The following is a 20066-nucleotide window of genomic DNA, read 5'->3' on the forward strand; positions in this document are numbered from 1 at the left end:
TCATTGTGGTTGTGATTTGCATCCCCCTAACGATTTTTTTTTTTTAATGGCTAATGGCTAATGGTGTCATGGATTAATTTATGTCCCCCCGAAAATGTGTATATCAACTTGGTTAGGCCATGATTCCCAGTATTCTGGGTTGTCCTCCATGTTGTGATTATAATTTTATGTTAAAGAGGATTAGGGTAGGATTGTAACACCCTTACCAGGTCACATCCCGGATCCAACTTAAAGGGATTTTCTCTGGGGTGTGGCCTCTCAAGAGATAAAAGAAAAGGGAAGGTAGCAGAGAGGGGGGAACTAACACCACCAAGAAAGAAGCACTGGGAGCAGAGCACATCCTTTAGACCTGGGATTCTTACGCAGAAAAGCTCCTAGTCCAGGGAAAGGTTGATGAGAAAGACCTTCTTCTAGAGCCAACAGAGAGAGAAAGCCTTCCCTTGGAGCTGACACCCTGAATTTGGGCTTCTAGCCTACTAGACTGTGAAAAAATTAATTTCTCTTTGTTAAAGCCATCCGCTTGTAGTATTTCTGTTATAGCAGCACTAGATGACTAAGACAAATGGTAACCCTGGTGATGTATTGGTTAAGAGCTATGACTGTTAACCAAAAGGTCAGTAGTTCAAATCTACCAGGTGCTCCTTGGAAACCCTATGAAGCAGTTCTACTCTGTCCTCATAGGGATGCTATGAGTCGGAATTGACTCGACGGCAGTGGGGTTTGTTTGTTTGTTTTTAAATGGCTAATGGGAGCCCTGGTAGCATGGTGGTTAAGAGCTCAGCTGCTAACCAAAAGGTTGGCAGTTCAGATCCACCAGCTGCTCCTTGGAAACACTATGAGGCAATTCTACTCTATCTTATAGGGTTGCTATGAGTTAGAATCAATTGACTCAACAGCAATGGGTTTGGTTTGGTTGGAATGGCTAATGAGGAGCCCTGGTGGCACAGTGGTTAAGAGCTCCGCTGCTAACCAAAAGGTTGGCAGTTCAAATCCACCAGCCGCTCCTTGGAAACCCTATGGGGCAGTTCTACTCTGTCCTATAAGGTCACTGAGTCAGAATTGACTCAATGGCAATGGGTTTGGTTCGACTTTTTGGTAATGGCTAATGACATTGAGCATCTTTTCATGTGCTTATTGGCCATTTGAATATCCTCTTTGGTGAACTGTCTGTTAAGTCCTTTGCACATTTTTTTGATTGATTTTTGTTGTTGTTGTTTTCTCCTCAATAATAAAACAGAAAACCAAACCCATTGCTGTCGAGTTGATTCCAACTCATAGCGACCCTAAAGGACAGAGCAGAACTTCCCCATAGGGTTTCCGAGGCTGTAAATCTTTACAGAAGCAGACTGCCACATCTTTCTCCCATGAAGCTGCTGGTGGGTTCAAACTGATGATCTTTTGGTTAGCAGCTGAGTGCTTAACCACTGCGCCACCAGGGCTCCCTGACTCAATAATAGGAGTTTTTAAAATACATCTGGGATATTAGCCCCTTATCAGATAAATGGTTACTGAAAATTTTCTCCCAGTTTGTAGATTGTCTCTTCACTTTGTTGATAAAGTCCTTTGATGAACACAAATATTTCATTTTTATGAGATCCCATTTATCTGTTTTGACCTTTGCTGCTCATGCTTTTGTTGTCGTTTCATTCCTTTTTATTGCCAAATAATAATATATTGTTTGGACATACCATATTTTATTTATCCATTCACCAGTAATGGACGTTGGAGTTGTTTCCACTTTTTGGCTATTCTGAAAAATGCTGCTATGTACAAGTTTCTGGGTGGATACATGTTTTCAGTCCTCTCAGGTGTATACCTAGGAGTAGAACTACTGGGTTATATGATAGCTCTATGTTTACCCTTTTGGGAAACTGACAGACTTATTTTCCAAAGTGACTGCACTATTTTACATTCCTACCAACTGTGTATGAGGGTTCAAATTTCTCCACTCAGTAATATTTTAATAGGTTTCTGCTTTTGGTTTGGAGACCTCATTTGGTAAATGCCCATAGGGTCAGAGCTCAAAACATCAGCTAGCACAGTGCTTAGCTCTGATAATGATGATGATGATGATGATAGCTAACATGTATTGAGGCTTTCCTATGTGCTGGGTGCTGTTGTGAGTATATAATTTAGTTATCATAGCATTTGTCTGGGAGAGCTAGTGCCATTAGAATTTTAAAGATGGAGAAACTGAGGCTTGGAGGGATTAACTGATATAGCACACAGATGATACAGCTGGTAGATGGCAGAGCCAGGACTTCAACCTAGGTCCTTCTGACTTCGATGCCCATATTTTTGAAAACCATGCCATTCGGATAAGCTCAGTATCATGTTCATTTGACATGGTGAACATGCTGGATGAAGTATCAAATCACCAAGATGATACTACGTTATTTTCCGTCTCAATCAACCGAAAGTGTCTTGCACCGGCCCCTGCCGCCCTGGCCCTTTGTAATCATCCAGTATCCCTCCCGAGTCCTTGGCATTCCCAGCAGAGCCGAGGCATTGAGCCAGGATGAGAAGCCAGGGCTGGACGAGAGCCACTTGATAATTCCACGCAGATGGTTACTTCAACCAGCTATTGAACCTGAAGCATTATCACCCTAAACTAATGCAAACAGACGGGCTCTGGGCACTGCTGTGGCAGGGACAGTTTTGTCCTTTAGGATTACAGAGTTGTATCACTCACACATTTTTAGAAATGGAATTCATTCTCTTTTGAATTATAAAACAATATGTGCTCAGTATAAATGATTGGAAAATGCAGAAAATTAAAAAGAAAAAGATTTTCCCAAAATCTCAACTCCTGGAAACAACCACTGTTAATATTTTGGTGTATATACTCATAGTTTTTTTTCTCCCATGCATTAAAAACATGATTGATTTTTTTCTGATTAAAAAGTAATACATTATAAAATACAGATAAAACATTCTATACTATCTCAACATTCATTGATAGTCACTATTAACATTTTTGTATATATCATTTAAGTGTTATTGTTTTTTCCTGGATATGTATATATAACCAAACCAAACCCACTGCCATCGAGTTGATTCTGACTCATAGGACAGAATAGAACTGCTCCATAGGGCTTCCAAGGAGCAGCTGGTAGATTCAAACTGCCAACCTTTTGGTTAGCAGCAGACTTCTTAACCACTGTGCCACCAGGGCTCCTTCTATCATTATCATTCTGTGAAATATGTGATATAATTGAGATCACAGTGTACATTTGATCTTAGCCAAAAGATCAAGAACAGTAGCCCACACTATATATTATCATTTGTATCCTAATTTCCCCCTCAGGTTTTGATTAATATTGTTTCTCCCATGACATTCGAACTCCTTGTAAACATCATTTTAAATAAGTGTGCCATCATGTATTGCTTGGCATGTTCTTGATTTATTGAATCATTTCTCTTTTGTAGGATATCAGACTTTTTGTAGTTTTTCCACATTTTATATAAATTGTAAAAAACATTTTGTGTGAAGTATTTTGTAACATTTCAAATATTTCTTAGGGTTCATTCCCAGGCTCCAAAAAGCCTAGCTATTTTTTTCTTAATTATAAAATATTTCAACAGAAAGAAGTGACTAACTTCCCTGAACTACCAGCCATCTTTTATTTTAAGGATTATACACCCTTCTATTTAGCTGGCTTAATTTTCTTTTTTATTGATGTATAACTTCTATGCAGTAAAGGGCATATATCTTAAGGGTCCACCTCAACGTGTTTGTAGGTGAGGTTGGTCTAGATTTTTTTCACTATACCGTTTTAAGCTAGCTTTGATATCAAGGTTATAGTATCTCATAAAATGAACTCTGAAACAATTTTTAGAAGATAAGAATTATCTGTTATTTGGTAAAACTCACCTGTAAAACCGTCTGGGCTGTTGCCTTTGTGGAACTGAGGAAGGAAATACACTTCTATATTAACAACTCAATTTCTGTAATAGCTATCGATTTGGTTTTTTTATTTATTAAATACATTTTGATAGTTTATATTTTTAAGACAAGTATTCATTTCAAAGTAAAAAAATCTTACTGTATTTGTGTTATGACTCCCTTTTCATTCTTAATATTATGTCTCTTGAGTCGAATGCTTAATTCATTTATTCTTAGTCTTATTTTTTTTTAGCACACACATCTAAAGCTATAGATTTACTTACATCAGAACTTACAAGTTTTGAAATGTGGCTTAAACAAGTTTTCATATGCGGCAATATCATTGTTATCCAGGTCTAAATTTTTGTTGTTGTTATTTCCTTTTCTCCCATGAGCTATTTAGAAGACCATTTAAAAAAATATTAATTTTACTTATTTCATTGTTGTTGAGAATGTACACAGCAAAGCATACACCAATTCAAAGTTTCTACATATACAATTCAATTATATGGATTACATTTTAGAAGTCCTTTATTGATAATAAATGTTTAAGTCTCTTGCTAACAGGTGCTAAATCATTTTCTTTGAAATCTGTGCTGTTTTACACTTCCAGAAGACATGTGAATCCCAGGATTGCCCCAGATGATGTCTCGAAAACAAACAAGCAAATAACCCATGTCCTGTAGAGCCTGTTTGTATGATACAAACTGCCATAACTGCAGTCTAGGGAGTCACTATAACAAAGAGGCTAGTATCTGGGGTCTGGATTCAAGTCCTGACCAGACCACTTAGTAAGTGTAGTCTTTGGGCAAATAATCTTTCTGCACCTCAGCTTCCTCTTCTGTGAAACAAGGCTAATAAAAAAAGTATCTGTTTCATACAGTTGTTGGGAAGTGTTTAGCACCTAGCTGTCATATAATAAATATTACTACTTTTTCAACAATCTAATTGGTGCTGATTTTACCAAATATTTTTCTTTATACTTTCCATGTTGCCACGAGTAACATAAAACTCTGGATTTCTGGAAGGTAGAGATCCATGTTCCCAACAGCTGTGTTGTACCTCCACCCCAAACACATACAAAGTCGACACAGGCATCCACAGACAAGACTGTCTCATTTCACATTCACAGTTGCAAAGAATAGACATCCTCACGAAAACACACTCAGCCAAGCACAGAACCCACAGATTCAGGTCCACACTCGTGCTTCTGCACACTCCCCACAAAGATGGATCCATCGCTCACAGATAGACGCGCTCACGAATCCCACTCACGGCTTAGGAGCCCGCTGGCAGATCACAAGCCACCTGCAGTGCCAGCCCCTTGCAAATCATCCAACAGCATAAACCCCTATCCATCAGCTCCAGTATGGGCAGGGGGCTTGTTCTTACTCCCTTTTGGTTGATTTTGTTTTAGCCGTTGTTGTTCTACTTCTTAGAGTTATTATCTGTGCCTCTTTCTCCCTACCCAGCCCCCCAAGCCTTTTCCAATCTTCCATTGCGCATGTGCCCTGCATCCCTCCCCCTGGGTACCAGTCGGCGCTCCCAGGCCCTGCCGGCGGAAGAGATGGAGCAGCGTCACGAGCGCCCGGCCCCTTAAAGCGCTGCTGGCTGGAGCCGCCTCCCTCCCTGCATCCCGCGGCGGGGATGGAGTAAAGGGAGATCCGTCGACCTGCCCGCGGGAATCAGCGATGGAGTTAAAGCAATCCTTGTCCACCCATCTAGAAGCTGAGAAGCCTCTGAGGCGCTATGGGGCTGTGGAGGAGACAGCGTGGAAAGCAGAGGGACTGGAGAGAAGTGAGTACTCGGGCGGGGGGTCAGTTGGGGTGCCGTGCGCCGAGCCGGTGGTCGCCAGAGCGCGGAGAACGCAGGGAGTGGAGCAAAGGCAGCGCCCCCGCGGCGGCGCTTTTTGCGCTGGGGGATGCGCAGCGATGCGCCGCAACGCGCTCTCCCCGGGAACAAAAGGGGGACACTCCGGGCTGAGCTGCACCGGGAGGCTCGGGAAATCACAAGGCACGCTAAGCCGGGAGCCTGGGCTGGACTCTGGATCCGCTAGCTCGCAACTGGTCTAGGAAAGTAGAGTCTTTCCCGCAGGCCAGGGAGGAGGGTCCTTTCGCAATCCTGATGCGCTAGGGTGCTTGAGCTGTAAGACCATCCTTTGAAAGCGCCCACAGCCCTGGAAAGGGGGGAGTGTCCGCTGGGTTTCCGCTGTGCTTTCCACCGGCGCGAGGTTCAGGGCACGCCTGAAATTTCCAGCTTTCTTTCCTCCCTTCTCCTGGGTCCGGAGGAGGTGGGGAAAACGGTAGTGGAAGGTTAACATTGTGCACACTCTTCTCCTTTGTCCGCTGACTCAATTCAAGTCTTTGGTTTGGGTACAATCCTGGAATGCATTTCCGAAACAAGTCGGCTATATTTGCTGATCCTCTCTCTGTTTTTTTTTTTTTTTTTTTTTGGTGCCAACAACATTTCCAAATAAACGAAGGATTTTCGTTTTTAATTAGTAGAGTGCAACAGTTGAAACTCCTGCCCTCAAAGTGCAGAGGCAGCCAGAGGGGCACTAGGGTCATGAGCCCTTTCTGCAAATCCATGGGGCTTCCCAGTGCCTCGGCCCTTGCATTTCGCGCCCTAGAACACTGCCTCCCCACAGGCTGGGAAAGGCCCTCTTGCCCTTCTCAAGGAGCCTGCAGCTTCCGGCCTTGGCTCTAGGTAACTGCTCAGCGCTCTTACCCACGCCAACCTCAGAGCTGTGCTGGGCCAAAGTATTGTGAATCTGCTTTTTTCCTGTCGTTGATAGAAAATTGCGTTGTGCATGAGTGTGTTCTTTCTCTATACCTAAAATTAAAAATTGAGAACATCTTCCTAGAATGGCTCAGCTGTATTCTGCTTCTGATGTGTTCAAGTTCAAATCACAATCGAATGTCTTAGTGCTTCACTTGATGCATGCCATAGGACTCTCCACCTCCCGCCTTGTTTTGTCTTCTACTTCTTTTAGACCTGTGTCTTCTTCCCTATTTCATCCTTACAACACAGTTTGGCTTTGGTGCTCTAGTCCGTCATCAAGGCTGAGGAGTTCTGTTTCCTTTTATTGATTGATAGATTACCATATGTTAAAGTCCCTCAGTGGCTCAAATGGTTAAGCCCTTGACTACTAGCTGAGAGGTTGGTGGTTCAAACCCTCCCAGAGGCACTTTGAAAGACAGGCCTGGTGATTTGCTTCTGAACTGCTACAGCCTTGAAAACCCTATGGAGCAGTTCTGCTCTGCACACATGGCAACAACTATCTATCTGCGCTAAGAAATGTATCATCTCATTTAATTCCTGTAACAACCTCCTGAGATGAGTTTTATGACTCCCCTTGCACAAATGAAAATGTTGGGGATTGTGAGGTGATAGGATTATTAAGTGGCAGAGTCAGGACTTGAACCCAGAGCCCCTGCTCTTAGTCATGAAGGTTTATTGCCTTCATGTTTTTCACTAACCTTCCTGAGTCTGTGGAGAGAATCCCTATTGGCCCCTGTGGTCACAGTGGCTTTAGGACTTGGAAGAATGTCAGGGTCTATGCAGAGTAGAAGGAGCCCTGGTGGCACAGTGGTTAAGAACTTGGCTACTAACCCAAAGGTCTGCAGTTTGAAACCACCAGGCACTCCTTGGAAACCCTACGGGGCAGTTCTACTCTGTCCTGTAGGGTTGCTGTAAATTGGCATCGACTCAATGGCAGTGGGTTTTGGGGTTTATGCAGAGTAGAAGCTGCGTTTGAATAAGCCCTGAATTTGAATCCCCGCTCTGTCCCTTGCTGCCTATATGACTTTAGGCACATTTCTAAGCCTCTTTCTGCCTCAAAGGAGTCCTGGTGGTGCAGTGGTTAAGCACTCAGCTGCTAACCAATAGGTTGATGGCTTGGACCCACCAGCTGCTCTGCGGGAGAAAGATGTGGCAGTCTGTTTCTGTAAAGATTTACAGCCTTGGAAACCCTATGGGGCAGTTCTACTCTGTCCCATAGGGTTGCTATGAGTCCGAATCAACTTGATGGCATTAGGTTTGTTTTTTTGTTTTTTTTTTTCATACCTCTGTTTTCTGAAAGTAGAAACAGTGATAGTGTCTACCTTATAGCTTCATTGCAAATATTAAATAAGGGGATGTATTTGGAGCTCAAGAAGCTGCTTCTGTTATTTTATTACTACATCTATAGAAGGAACCTGCTTTTATGCTTTGCAAAAATTACGAACAGCAACACCCTGGACCAAAACGCTAGTGGTGGTGAGTTCCCTAGTTTAGCTTTTTCTTTTCTCACCATTTTATTGGCGGCATTTTCAAACATACAGAAAAATTGCAGTAATCACCCATTTATAGCATTTTGCCTCCTTGAAATTTTTATGCTTCTAAGTCCCAGGCTGCAAACTGCTCAAAGTCTAGCAGAAAGGTTTTCTCATTCTCTCTGTTCCAAGCTGTCAAAAAATCTCACTCTTGCTCTGTATTTAAATATAAGAATGCAGTTACTGATCTGCTTTTGCATAGATCCCCAAATGGGTGTGTGTGTGTTTAATTTTCTACCTATTCAGACTTGAATTCTTCTTAAAGTATTGATCCAGGGTCCAAATATGAATCTTGAATCTGGGTTGGTTACCTTTAGCAGTTTTTAATCTCTATACTCTTGTCTAGAGCTTGGCATTTTTCTGACAAAGTGGCTTTTTTTGAACTCCCTCTCAACTCTCAGGGCATCTATTCCATAATGTCTGGCGCCTCCATTTATTTATTAATGAAGTGTGAAAATTAGTACTATTGATTCTGTGGCTTAACAGATGCCAAGTCAGTGTTATTATGCATGGTAGCTGGAGACGGGAGTTGTTGTTAGGTGCTGTAGAGGTAGTTCCGACTCTTAGTGACCCTACGTACAACTGTACAAAACACCACTGAGTCCTGCACCATCCTCGCAATCGTTGCCATGTTCGGGACCATTGTTGCAGCCACTGTGTCAATCCATCCCGCTGAGGGTCTTTCTCTTTTCCCTTGTTTCTGTTTCTTTGCAAATTCCTGATAACAACTGTGTGCCCACTGCCTTCCGCATGGGAAAGTGAGGGTGAAGGGCCTTTGACTCCTTGAAGACCGTCCAGTGTTCTTTTGTATGAGAAAGGTCCTGCGCAAATTGCTCACACCACCTTTGGCAGCATTTTTCTGCTAACAGTGTTTTTTTTTTTTTTTCCCTTTACTCAGTTGGAAAATGTATAATGACATTTCAGTGTGGTTAGATATAAAAAATATTGCTTTCAACCAACTGTTAATAATTGAGGGAGACACAAAAGCAAGGTGCCTTGTGGAAAAGCCCAGAGCTTTTTTAAAAAACAGAGTTGTCTATTGTTGTGACCATTTATTGGTAGACATTGAATGGCCTTTAAAGGATGGTCAAGATTTTGGATGTGGGGAGCTGGGGCTGAGTGCACTGGCAAAAACATAAAGGTGGAAATCACTGTGCTGCGAGCAGGAGGCTAGAACAAGGTGGAAAGCTCAAATAGCAATCTTTCTATAAACCCAGGAGAGATGACTATTATTTAAAAGTCCAAGGATGTGTACTGACTAGCAATCGGATCATTAAATCAGCCAGTGTTTCAGGTTTAATAAATAGCACAGAGACTGAGATGATGTGAATTACTGGCAGCCTATGTAATGGCTTCTTGGGCGGAGTTTTGTGTTACTTTCATCTGTATGATTAAATATGCTAATTTTATTATTTCAATTGGATTTTGTTTTAGCTTTATTTCTTTTTTCTTGTTACAGAACTACGTGTACTTTATTTAAAAATTTTCAAATTTACAAGAAATGTAAAAATAAAACTGAAAAATAACCATGATCAGCTCCCTCATCCTCATTTATTCATTTAACAAACGTATTGAGTGCCTTATAGGTAGATGCCAGGCAGTGTTCTAGGGGCTGTGCCTAAAGAAAAAAAAAAACTACAGGTGAGCAATACAGACAAGGTCCCTGCTCTCACGGAGCTTCTGTTCAGGGGAAAGCGGGAGTGAGGGTATCAGACGATACACAGGCAAACCAGGTAGTTCAGGTAACGGCAGTTCTCCTAGGGAGTTATCAGGGGAGGGATATATTCCCAGCCAGTCATTAGGAAATGCTTCTCTAAGGTGACATTTTGCTCTGTCAATAGCAGAAATTCAGGTAGTGAATGCAAAGGCCCTTGGTGTGTGTTAGAGGAAGAGACAGGAGACCAGGGTGACTGCAGCCCAGTGAGCCATGGAGGGTGGAGATGAATTGGAGTAACCAGACTAGGCAGGGTCTTGTGGGCTATGGCTTTTAAAAAAAAGTCTGGAGGACTTCAACAACTGTAAGAGTTTCTCAGCCAGTTTGATCTATTTATCTTCATTTGAATGTCTTCTAGAATATGTAAAAAGTAAGAAATAAACTGTATCGTCCATGCTAATGTATAATAAGAACTTCTATAATGGTACGTATGCCTTTGATGTCTTCCCTCCCCCCAGATGATCAGCTGTGTGTTTGATGAGTGCACATTAAATCAATCTGTAATCATTTTGAAGTTTTTGGTTATAAATCTGATAGGAATTATTTCACAAACGTGGAAAGCAGTATTAAAATTTGAGCAAAAAAAAAAAAAAAAAACTCTGGATCTTATTCCCATTGCTGATGAAGCTGCTGAAGAATTTTAACCTGGGGATCTGGTTTTTGTTTTTAAAAGGTCATGTTGGCTACTAAACCAAAACCAAACCAGTTGCCGTAGAGTTGATTCTGACTCATGGTGACTCCACGTGTGTCAGAGTGGAAATGTGTTTCATAGGGTTCTCAAGGCTGTGATCTTTTGGAAGCAAATCATCAGACTTTCTCTAGGGTGCCTCTGGGTAGGTTTGAACTGCCAACCTTTTGGTTAGCAGCTGAGCATTTAAGCATTTACTCCACCCAGGGATTCCCATTGGCTATTGGATGGAGAATAGGGGGACAAACGATGATTGCATGTCATCATTGTTGGCTGTAGATCCTGGCTCCTTCCTAGTCAGTTCCATTTTGGATAAGTGGTAGGAACTTCCTTGAGTGAGAAAGGTGTGATGGGGGTAGAGGCATCCTGGACTCTCTTTTGGGAGACTGAGCACTGGTTTAAGAATGAGAAGTGATGATAGTCTCTGCACTATCCCTGGGTAGGCAACCAGCTTTGTGTAAATTATGGTGGCATTATAATGGCAGAAATGTGAAGGTTACAAATATGATAGTATCTACTAGTAGTTCAAATCCAACAGGTGCTCCTTGGAAACTCTGTCCTATATATACGGTCGCTATGAGTCGGAATTGACTCGAAGGCACTGGGTTTTTTTTTTTTTTTAGTATGTACTTGAAACAAACCCATTGATTTGTGTTTCTCCGTCTTTGTTCTTAACTTTAAGTTTCATTTTTGAAAGACTTCCCTTCTTACGTGTTCATTGAAGGAAAAATCTATTTTTCCTTCAATTATTCAATTGATTATTAAATACTTAATAATACCAGTCAATGAATTGTAGCTATTAAAACAGCATATTAAATTCTTATAAAAACCACATTAAATGGGCAGGATTATTATTCCCATTTTACAGATGGGGAAACTTTGGCTTGGGGAGGTTCAGAAACTTGCTCAAGATCACAAAGTGATAGAGCAGGAACCTGTCTCTAGCTCTCTCTGACACTAAATGATCTTATCCAATGTCTCTCATTCTTGTGACAGTGCTAGCTGCTGCAGAGATTAAAGATGAAATAAGAAACAGTTCCCACTCTCAAGAAGCTTACAGATTTGGGTTGGAGTGGGGGTGGTGGAATAAAGAACACCAGAACTTATAATACCAACAAAATGAAACAAGTGCTAAATGAAGGTACAGGTGGCAAATATGAAGAACAGAGTGGCTTTTATTAGGGAACTCCAGGAAGACAGCATGAAGGAGGAGTGTTTGCACTGGGCATGAAGGATAAGCTGGGTTTGAATAGGTTAAGGGAGGAGAGAAGGGCATTTCAGGTGAGCTGCCGGCCCAAGTCAGGGAGGCGGAGATTCCAAAGACCATGTACCAGTTTTCTTTCTTCTTGGTACAATGAAATCTGGGTCTGTTGGCTCTCATACCATGGGACTCCGGGTCTATCTGGTTGGCTCATGTGAACCTCCTGTTACCAGGATGAGCCTGGTGGGGTGGAGGCCAGCAGAGGTGGAGGCTCTCTTTTACCATAACCCTTCAAAACCCCACTCTCGAAGCTCCCCACAAGATGCTTACCATATCATCCATTCATTGCTTCACTCTCTTGAGCGATGGTTTCTTTAGCAGGTTCAAGCCCTACTGTGTGCTAGCTTTAGAGGCACAGAGATGAAGAAGACCCAGGCCCCACCCTTAAGGAGTTCTCCAACTAGCTTTTTGTGTTCCAATCCTCCTTCTACTGCTTCCTAGCACTCTGATCTTGGGCAAGTTGCCTAATTTACGTAAACGTCCATTTCCTTATCTGTGAAACGGGAATAGTAATTCTCTTTAATCCCCTGAGGATTAAATGGGGTAATGCTGGTAAAGCACGGTGTCTGACCTATAAATGTCAATAGATGTTATTGATATTAGCAGTATTAAGACTCAGTTTGGTTGCGTTGTCAACGTTTATTAAGAGCCACCTGCCAGGCTGAGTGGGAGAAGCTGGTGGTGCCGAATGTCCCCTATCATTGAGGAGGGAGGAGACAGTGGGTGGCGTAGTGGTTACCAGCAGGGGCTCTGAGTCAGAACCTTTATTTTGAGACCTTGCTCTGCCACTTACTGGCTCTGCACCTGGCATGAGTTATTTAAACCTCTTGAGCTTTAGTTTCCGCATCTGTAAAATGGTGATGAGGAGCCCTGGTGGCGCAGTGGTTAAGTGCTGGGCTGCTAGCCCAAAGATCGGCTATTCAAACCTACCAGCCGCTCTGCAGGAGAAAGATGTGGCAGTCTGCTTCTGTAAAGATTTCAGCCTTGGAAACCCTATAGGACAGTTTTACTCTGTCCTGTAGGGTTGCTATGAATTGGAATCAAATCGACGGCGACGGGTTTGGTATTTTTGAGGAGTTTAAAATGGTGACAATAACAGTGACTACCTAGGGTTGCTCTGAGGATTCTGTGAGATACCGAATGTAATGCATGTAGCGCAGAGGCTAGCTCGTGATGATTATTTGCTTTAAATGTTATTGTCTTACTGCCCTGACAGGGAACACAACAGAGAGTCCTTGATGGAGCGGGAGAAAAGTGGGGTGCAGAACTCAAATTCTAATAATAAGACCAGACTTAATGGTTTGACTGAGACTGGAGGAACCCCAGAAGACATGGCCCCCAGACTCTCTATTAGGCCCAAGGTAAAACCACTCCCAAAGCCAACTCTTCAGACAAAGATTAGACTGGACTATAAGACATAAAGTGATATTGGTGAGGCGTGTGCTTCTTGGTTCAGGTAGATACATGAGACTACGTGGGCAGTTCCGGTCCAGAGGTGAGATGAGAAGGCAGAGGGGGACAGGAGCTGGTTGAATGGACACGGTAAATACAAGGTGGAGAGAGGGAGTGTACTGTCACATTATAGGGAGATCAGCTAGGGTCACGTAACAATGCATGTTTAAGTTTTTGTATGAGAAACTGACTTGAATTATAAACTTTCACTTAAAGCACAATTAAAAAAAAGTTATTGCCTTTACAACTGTGATGACAGACACAAAAAGGTAAACTTGATTTAATTAGGTTATGTAAGTAAGCAGAGGGCTGGGCTAGGGGAGCACAGAGGAGGGTCTTCACTCAATCTGGTGGTTCAGGGCACTCCGAAGAGCTGAGCCTTGATGAATGAATGAGAAAGAGTAGAAGCAAAGCATATCTGCAATGACCATTAGTTATTAAGGAAACAAAAATTAAAACTTCAATGAGACCACTATACAGCCACTAAATGACAAAAAACAAAACAAAACCAAAAAACCCTTTGCCATAGAGTCACTTCTGACTCATGGTGGTTTCATGTGTTACAGAATAGAACTGCTCCACAGGATTTTCTTGGCTAAAAACTTTATGGCAGCAGATTGCCAGTCCTTTCTTCTGCAGCACCACAGTGTGGATTCAAACTGTCAGCCTTTAGGTTAGTAGTCAAGCAAAAGACTGACCACGCCAAGTTGTTGGCAAGCATGTGGAGCAACCGAGACTCTCACCCACTGCTGGTGGGAGGACTGTAATATGGTACAACCACTTTGGAAAACAGTTTAGCGATTTCTTAAGAATTTAAAATACACATGCAGTATGACCCAGCCATTTCACTTCTACATATTGGCCCAGGAGAAATGAAAGCATACGTCCATATAAAGACTTAAACACAAATGTTCATAGCAGCTTTATTTGTAACAGCCCAAAACTGGAAACAACTCAAATGTGGTTTTAATAGAATGGAATGCTCTTCAGCAACAAACAGGAATGAACTATTGATACGTGCTATTTTTTTATACCATGGACAACTCTTAAAATCATTGTGCTGGGTGAAAGAAGCCAGATCCTGTATGATTCTACTTATATAAAATTCTAAAAAAAGTGCAAACTAATCTATAGTGATAGAAGGGCAAATCAGTGGTTACTTGAGACTAGGTAGGAGGGAGGAAGGAGGAGCTGATTTAAAAAGGGCGTGAAGAAACTTGAGGTTGGTGGATATGTTCATTATCTTGATTGTGATGATAGTTCACGAGAGTATACATATGTCAAGCTGTATCAGATTGTATACTTTAAATATGCGCAGTTTGTTGTGTGTCAGTTATACCTCAATAAGGCTGTTCAAACAGAGAAGAGGAATAAAAGAGAAATATGTAAAATATAGGTATGATATATATAAAACCAAAAACCAAACACATTGCCGTCAAGTCGATTCCGACCCATGGCGACCCTATAGGACAGGGTAGAACTGCCCCACAGGGTTTCCAAGGAGCACCTGGTGGATTTGAACTGCTGACCTTTTGGTTAGCAGCTGTAGTTCTTAACCACTACGCTACCAAGGTTTCCATAATATATACAGTAAAACAAATATACACTGGGTACATGTGGTAGCATCGGGAGACTGTTCTATGATCTGGGGGAGGAAGTGAGACTTGAAGGAGCCTGAAAAGGTGAACAACATTTCATCATTGATTACCGGGAACAGTATTCCAGGCAGAGGGAATAGCACTTGTGAAGGTACAGAGACGTGAGACAGCATATTTGACCTACCAAAAACCAATCTGACCTAGGACTGGCAAATAGATCAGTAATACTCGCTCCAGTCTCTAAAAAGAGTGAGGCAAGACCAGAGCAGGAGGTGAGTGCATTTCAGAGCTCAGAGCAGGTTCATAGGAGGCTGGGTAAAGGAAGGTTCAACTCCCCAGAGATGTAACTCTCCTATAGGGTCCAAGTAGGGTGGCTAAAGGCCAGACTTCTAGAATGAGGATTTTTAAAAAACGAATCAGAGTCAGACTTGTTAATAATTGTTTTTTTCAGAACTTAGGGGTCAGTGAATTTATGTTAATGGGGGAGCAACAACTTAGAAAAGGAGGGTGAGAACGGTTGTGCAACTCGAAGAATGTAATCAATGTCACTGAATTGTACATGTAGAAACTCTCAAATGGGTGTATGTTCTGCTGTGTATATTCTCAACAACAAGAACAAAAATAAATAAATAAATTATAAAGAAGCTATACGACACATTACAACAAATTACGTACCAAAACAGATAGGAGAATCCAGTTGACTACCAAGCCAGACATAAAAGAGATTTGGAAAAGTATAAACAATGCCACTTTCCTCACTAAAAAAGAAAAAATAATTTTTTCGTTAAAATGCCTCTACAGCCAGAGACAGAGCAGCAAAAACAATAATTCTTGGGGAGTTATCAGTTCAGGGGTACTGAGTTTCTGTTTAGAATGATAAACATTTGGAAATGGATAGTGGTGATGGTTGCCCAACAGGGTGAATATAATTGAGGTCACTTAGTTGTACACTTAAAAATGGTTACAACGGAAAACTTCTGTTATATATATTTTACTGCAATAATTTTTTTTTTTTAAGTAAACATGTATGAACCTGCTCTGAGCTCTGAAATGCACTCACCTCCTGCTCTGGTCTTGCCTCACTCCTTTTAGAGACTGGAGCGAGTATTACTGATCTATTTGCCAGTCCTAGGTCAGATTGGTTTTTGGTAGGTCAAATATGCTGTCTCACGTCTCTGTACCTTCACAAGTGCTATTCCCTCTGCCCAACAGTTTTACTACTGGGACATTTATCCCAGAGAAATGAAAACGTATGTTCGCACCAAAAAAATGATTTAACCAACCAGACAAACAAAAACAATGGTTCTAAGGGAAGTAGAAAGAAGTAATTGTAAGAAATAGCAAGTATCAAGCACTTCTTTTGTGCTGACTCTGTGCACATGCTTTACGTGCCTCCTCTAGGTTATGCCCATAAAACACCCTATGAGATAAGGTGCCATGGAGCCATTTATTGCTGTCTTTTACAGAGGAGGAAACGGACTCAGTGAGGTTAAGCAACTTGCCCAATGTCACCCCACCAGTAAGTGGCAGAGCTGGGGCTTGAACCCAGCACAGTTGACTTAATCCTGCTGCCTTTCTTATTTCCCAGAATTTGTTCAGGCTGCCATTGATACAGACACATATTGTCAGTTAGACGTGTCTCCGGGCTTCTTAGTACTAATATCCCTCTCTGGCTCATTGATTGCCTTTTCCATAAGCATGCCCCTCGTAAAGTTGAGGATGACATCTTCAGGGTCAGGCTGGAGTGGGAGCTAGAAGACATTCACAAAAATGCAATGGAAAGACTGTTTTGAAGAAGAGAACTTGGAGCTTCAGAGAGAAGGGCTTCCCTTGAGCTATCAAGTAAAATTCCATGGACAGCATGGTGGCAGATGAGTCTAGTGTTTGAGAGCAGGAGCTCTGTCTGCATTTGAATCTTAGCTTTACCACTTGTGAGCTGTGTGACCTTGGGCTGGCTACTTAACCCCTCTGAACTTCAGTCTTCTATAAAACTGGGATAGTAACAGGACCCCCTTCATCATATAATTAAGAAGACTGAGAAATGTGTGAAAGTTTTAGCACAGAGTCTTTTGCTCCCGGTAAATGATGGCGATGATGATGATGATGATAGTGATGATAAAGCAGGGTGTAAAGTGGGTAGTATTTAAACAGTTGGAAAGGAAAAGAGGAAAGTTAAACTGGATGGACCAGTCACAGGGCAAGAATGGAGGTGACAATGAGTATGAATATTGCCGGAGGGATGCCTGGCTACACTGGAGGAATCATGAGATGCAAAGATGGTTGAGCAGGGCCACCAACTAGACTTGGGCTGATTAAAAATGGCAGGCCTCAAGGAACCAGTGCAGAAGAGGGGGTGGAGGTGAAGGAAGTAGCATTTTAAGAAGACTTGTCTGGTAATGTTTGCAGACTGGATGGAAGGGGAGGACCCTGGGGGTAAGAAGATCAGTGGGGAGGTTTTTGGAGTTATCCGAGCATGAGGTGACATGGGCTGGAGTCTTAAGTGGGTTTGGAAGAAAGGGCTAATCAGACATCTTGAAGGCAAAAAACCGCAATAGTTGATTACAGTTAGGACAGAAAGAGGTTCTTCTAAGTGCAGGTAATGCGATAGGTGGGAAATAACACTGTTGTTAGCCTGAGGTTTTAGAAGAATTTAAATATATCAGCATCAGTGCTGCCCACTCTCATTTTCAACTGGGTTTAAAAAGGTGCAGGGATTATAATTATTGGGAGAAGTAATAATAATGATCTCTTACATTTGTATGAGGTCATTGGTGATTCCGTGGTAGATTTCTCGCCTTCCATGCAGGGGACCCGGGTTCGATTCCCAGCTAATGCACCTCATGCACCCATCTGCCATTGGAGGCCTGTGTGTTGCTATGATGCTGAAAGGCCTGAAGAAAGGCCTGGCAATCTACTTCCACAAGTCAGGTAACGAAAACCCTGTGGAGCACAATCCAATCCACAACCAATCATGGGGATGGTGTAGGACTGGCTTAGTGTTTCATTCCATTGTGTATGAGTTGGGGGCCTACTCCATAGCAAGTAACAACAACATTTTCATGTCACTTTCCAATTTATGCTTTTCCCGTATATGTTCTGATTAACTCCTCACAAGAAAGGACAAAGAGCAGGAGTTGTCATGCTCTCTTCACGAGTAGGGAATAAAGGCTAAAGGGTCCCCCGAGGTAAAGGATACAACCAGTGTCTTAGTTACCTAGAGCTGCCATAACAAAATACCACATAGTGAGAGGCTTTAAAGAACAGAAATCTGTTGTCTTACAGTTCTGGAGGCTAGGAGTCCGAATCAGGCTATCGGCCATGTCGATTCCTTCTGAGGGCATTGAGAGAGGAACCGTTGCATGCCTCTCTCCTTGCTAATAGTGGATGCTGGCAATCCTTGGTGTTTCTTCACTGCTTGTAGTTGGGTCTTCCCCCTGTGTGTAACTCTTTCTCGGTGTCCTCCCGTTTTATAGGACACCACTCACCCTACTCAGGTATGACCTCCCTAACTTAATTGAAAACATTTTCAAAGAAAGTTTCTGTTTCTAAACAAGGTCACAAGCACAGGGGTTAGGACTTTGACATATCTTTTGGGGGGATACAATTCAATCCATAACAGCAAGGACTAAGCCAGGACATAACAATCCAGGGTATTTCCACTAGATCAGGGCTTACTGGGGCTATATTTACTTGAATCACACACAAACAACATTGCACTGCAAGATGGTAACAAGTATATCTGGACCCCTGTAAAATCCAAATTGGAAAATGACCTTAATGCATGATGTTAATTATTCTGTACATTTTTCATTCCCAAATAAGTCATTCATTCATCCATCCACTCATGCCTTACTCATTCGATACATATTCACTGCTTTCCTTTCGGCACTACGATAACTGCTGAGATAGAAGAAGGGCTGGTTGGATCCCAACGAGACCAATGAAATTGCCAGTGCCAACTCCCATCAGCAAATCCAGACACTGATCAAAGACAGCCCGATCATCCACAAGCCTGTGACTGTCCATTCTCTGATTCCGTGCTAGAAAAATACCTTAGCCTCCCGGAAGGGTAGGCATATGGGCATAGGTAAGTGAAAGGGTACTGCCAGTGCTTGAATGCCCAGGAAGGTGACCTGGGTGAGGAGGATGAGAATTCTGTACCAGCTGCTCAGAAGATACCATGAATCTAAGAAGACTGACCGCTACACGTATTACAGCCTGTACCTGAAGGCGAAGGGGAACATGTTCAAGAAAAAGCAGATTCTCATGGAACACACCACAAGCTGAAACCAGACAAGGCCTGCAAGAAGGTCCTGGCTGACCAGGCTGAGGCCCTCAGGTCTAAAACCAAGGAAGCACATGAGCACCGTGAGGAGTGGCTCCAGGCCAATAAAGAGGAGATCATCAAGATTCTGTCTAAGGAGGAAGAAACCAAGAAATAAAGCTCCGCCTCTCTTGTCTGCACAGAGTGGCCTCAGCAGTTATATAGATCAATCCATCATTCAATAAAACAAGCCTTTATCTGCCTGAAAAAAAACAAAAACATATTTACTGATGGCCTCTTATATACCAGGTAACATGCTAAGCTCTTGAGGGTTCAGTAGCACTTTGAGTAAGACATACATATACTCCTTGCCTTCAGATGATTTAAGGACTAGTGGGAACCATAGAAAACAAAGAGACCAAAAGGTGACATTGTTCTACCTTGTCCTGAAGAAACAGAATTCAGGACAATTTGCTGATCCAACGCCCCCTTAGCTAAATGTTGTCAAGAGAGTAATTCAGTTTTGTTACAGACTTGTTTTTGCAGACAGCTGAGAAGAGGAGTGCTAATAGGGTCAAGCCAAGTTTTATGGGCTGAACTGAGTGCAATTATTTGATTCTGCCTCCCTGTGACTGCCATGAACACAGGGACCCTGCCTGTCACATTCACTTTGAAGACTGAATGTCCAGTGTCTATGACACTGTCTGGCACTTCAAAGCCTCTCATTCAATCAGTAGTTGCTGAATTGGGTGGCTATGAATCCACAAAGACTGGGGTGCGAATGATTTAATTGTGTTTTGTAAACCTTCAAAATTGTCAAACTAAAAAATAAATAAAGTAAGCTGGAGTCTTAGCTGATCTGAAACACCTGGCCGTCACCTGGTTAAGAC

At 42.3% G+C, this 20066-nt stretch overlaps 1 protein-coding gene and 1 pseudogene across 1 annotated transcript in view; both read left to right on the forward strand.

The window, feature by feature from the left end:
* Positions 1–5577: 5577 nt before the first annotated feature.
* Positions 5578–20066, forward strand: part of BMERB1 (bMERB domain containing 1) — a 150212-nt gene continuing 135723 nt past the window's right edge. Inside the window, exon 1 of the mRNA XM_003421876.4 lies at positions 5578–5683. Coding sequence (XP_003421924.1) covers positions 5578–5683 — 106 coding nt within the window. The remainder of the gene's footprint in view (positions 5684–20066) is intronic.
* Positions 5818–19354, forward strand: LOC104847099 (large ribosomal subunit protein eL19-like; annotated as a pseudogene).

The sequence above is a fragment of the Loxodonta africana genome, chromosome 12 (assembly GCF_030014295.1).
Source record: "Loxodonta africana isolate mLoxAfr1 chromosome 12, mLoxAfr1.hap2, whole genome shotgun sequence".
NCBI classification, from domain to species: Eukaryota; Metazoa; Chordata; class Mammalia; order Proboscidea; family Elephantidae; genus Loxodonta; species Loxodonta africana.